At 32.6% G+C, this 2,996-nt stretch overlaps 1 protein-coding gene across 1 annotated transcript; it reads left to right on the top strand.

Moving 5' to 3' along the window:
• The first annotated feature begins 1,166 nt into the window (after nt 1-1,166).
• Nucleotides 1,167-2,395, top strand: LOC139897052 (trans-resveratrol di-O-methyltransferase-like). The gene is made up of 2 exons (XM_071879698.1): nt 1,167-1,973; nt 2,093-2,395. Exons 1-2 carry the CDS (start codon nt 1,194-1,196, stop codon nt 2,393-2,395), a joined length of 1,083 nt encoding a protein of 360 aa, XP_071735799.1. The 5' UTR covers nt 1,167-1,193.
• Nucleotides 2,396-2,996: the final 601 nt, after the last annotated feature.

Here is a 2,996-nt window from a genome sequence, read left to right as displayed (position 1 = left end):
TATATTTACTTATATTATACCGTATTTTGCTCAATTAAATTCACAATCGTCGACAAATTACAATAAAAATATGTGTAACAAATAAAAAACACAAAGATTAAATATTTACATTTATTATAATCTATATTAAATTGTTAAATTCGTTGTTAGATTAACATTTTATTTGATATCCAACGGATATCCATTAACCCGCTTAATCCATCGGGTATGGATATAGACGGATAAACTAAAACTAAATGGATATGAATATGGATATGGATGAGAAAAAATTAATGGATATGGATGTAGATATGACATCATTCGATCCATTGCCATCCCTAATTCCAATATATAGCTTAATGTATATAGCATGTATTTCGTGTTGGGTTGGGCATCCCTTTCGGTCCACTTTGTGTAATGGGCTGGGCACCCCTTTTGCCCTTTTCGTGTTCTAATATATGCTGCTTTTCGAAAAAAGAAAAAGAAAGTGGTGACTAATCAGCTAACATGATGAAAACTAAAAAGAAAAAAAAATGTTAGAAAGACCATTAGGTCGTACACCGTAACTATACTATGAGTTTTAATATAGTTGTTAATTTATCGTTAGATTTGATATCAGATATACGAGCAATTATTAAACTAACTTTTAACATTGGTTTATTCTTTATTTTCTTTTTAATTTTCAGTATGTTAGCCGATAGCTACCAATTTCTTTCTTTTTCTTTCTCGAACTTTCACAACGTTTTTTGTGTTTTTATTTTTTTTACTGTTTTCGAGCCTTGTCGTGACTTTATTTGTTGTTGCTCCTTGAATATTTCTTTTTTCAGGATAATTTTTTGGTATAAAAGTTTCGTTTTTTTGAAAAAAAAAAAATTGACAAGAAATATAATTATAATTTAATTACAATATTGAATTATTTGTCATAGCATTTTCAAGTTTTAATTGAGATTACATACTCTCACTTATCTTGAGGGTGTGGATATAATATTTTTCTTCGAAGATTGTTATGAGAACATGTCCATAATCATGTAAAACATGTCATAATCTATCTATTTTATAAAAATTGCAAGCTTTTTCATTACTAAGACAACATATACTCTTTCAACAACTGGATAACAACTTCCGTTTTCTATAAATATCACATTTTTCCAAACATAATTAATCAGCCCACACTACATCAAATCCTCTATCACACGGATCATAAGAAAAATTAGATGGCATTAGAAAATGGTGAAGCAGAGTCCCAAATTTTACTTCATTCTCAAGCTCACATATGGAATCACATTTTCAGCTTTATAAATTCCATGTCACTCAAATGTGCAATTCAACTACAAATACCAGATATCATAAATAACCATGGCGCACCGATGTTGCTCTCTGAGTTGGTCCAAGCTCTCTCCATTAAAACAGAAAAATCCCAATTTGTACATCGCTTGATGCGCATACTTGTTCATTCAGGTTTCTTCGTCACAAAAAGTGTATCCACAAATGTTGAAGAGGAACAAGAAGGTTATTTGCTAGCTCCTGTTTCTCAATTGCTATTAAAGGAAAAACCGTTAAGCGTTAGGCCCTTATTGCTAGCCATGTTGGATCCAACACTACTAGATCCGTGGCAACACATGAGCACATGGTTCAAAAATGGTGATATGAATCCTTTCTACACAACATATGGGGTAACGTTATGGGATTATGCAGTTCAAGATTCGAACTTCAATGATTCCCTCAATGAAGCAATGGCCAGTGATGCAAGGATTGTTGCTAGTTTGTTTCTTGAACGTTGTAAGAATGTTTTTAAAGGGATAGATTCAGTTGTTGACGTTGGAGGTGGTACTGGGACTCTTGCAAGATCCATTGCTAGTGTTATGCCGAATGTTAAATGCATTTGTTTTGATCTTCCTAATGTTATTAAGGGTTTGGATGGAAGCAATAATTTAAGTTATGTTGGTGGCGACATGTTTGATTTCATTCCCAAAGCAAATGTAGTTTTGTTAAAGGTTCGGTCTCACTTTTTTTTTATATACTTATTTTAGCTAATCTTTTATTTAAAGCTATTTTGATGATGAGGATTAATAGTTCATTACGTATAAAAAAAAAAAAAAAAAAAAAAACTCAGTGGATACTACATGATTGGAATGACGAAGAATGTATAAAGATATTGAAGCGTTGCAAAGAGGCGATCCCAAGCAAGGAAGATGGAGGGAAACTGATCATAATAGAGATGGTAGTGAAGATCGACGAAGTTGGCAACAAATCACTCGAAACTCAACTTTTTATTGACATGATGATGATGATTTTCGCGACAGGAAGAGAGAGGAGCGAAAAAGATTGGGCAAAACTTTTCATTGATGCTGGCTTTAGCAATTACAAAGTAACTCCGATTTTGGGGTTAAGGTCTATTATCGAAGTGTATCCTTAGTTAAGTTAATTTATGGATTTATACTTAAAAGTTACTTTGTTTGAATAATAGTGTGTTTTCACTTTCTTCATATAATACTATCATGTGTGAAATAATGTTGTAATGAATTATAGTGACGTTCCTTTTCGTGCAATATAAACATAATATTACTCTTTTGGGCAATTTAGTATAGTTTATGTTCTCTTCTTTTTTGACAATTTAATCATTAGATATGCATACATCTATAACTATAATTTTAATGAATTTCCTTTTATTGAATAATAAAATTTTAATTTAATGTGAAATACAAGTTGGGTTTTCTAGATATTGTGTAAATTAGAAGTTCGATCTAAGCAAGAAAATCAAGAAAATATTAGAGTGGAACTTGCGGGCATAGCCCAACGGTTCTTCCCATGTACTTTGTGTCATGGGATAGGGAGAGGTCATGAGTTCGATCCTTAGGGATGGCATGATTTTCTTTAAACCAATTGAACATCAATAATGGTGGTATATATTGACCCTATAGGAAGGTTTTACCGGATTCGTTCACGGACCTCTACCCGGAACCACTGCCCGAATGGATGTGTTCCCGGGTACCGTCGATCGGGTTTGGGTTTCCGCC

Source organism: Rutidosis leptorrhynchoides, chromosome 3 (genome assembly GCF_046630445.1).
Source record: "Rutidosis leptorrhynchoides isolate AG116_Rl617_1_P2 chromosome 3, CSIRO_AGI_Rlap_v1, whole genome shotgun sequence".
Classification (NCBI taxonomy): Eukaryota; Viridiplantae; Streptophyta; class Magnoliopsida; order Asterales; family Asteraceae; genus Rutidosis; species Rutidosis leptorrhynchoides.
Note: the sequence above shows the minus strand (reverse complement) of the source record. Positions and strands in the feature narration are given on the sequence as shown.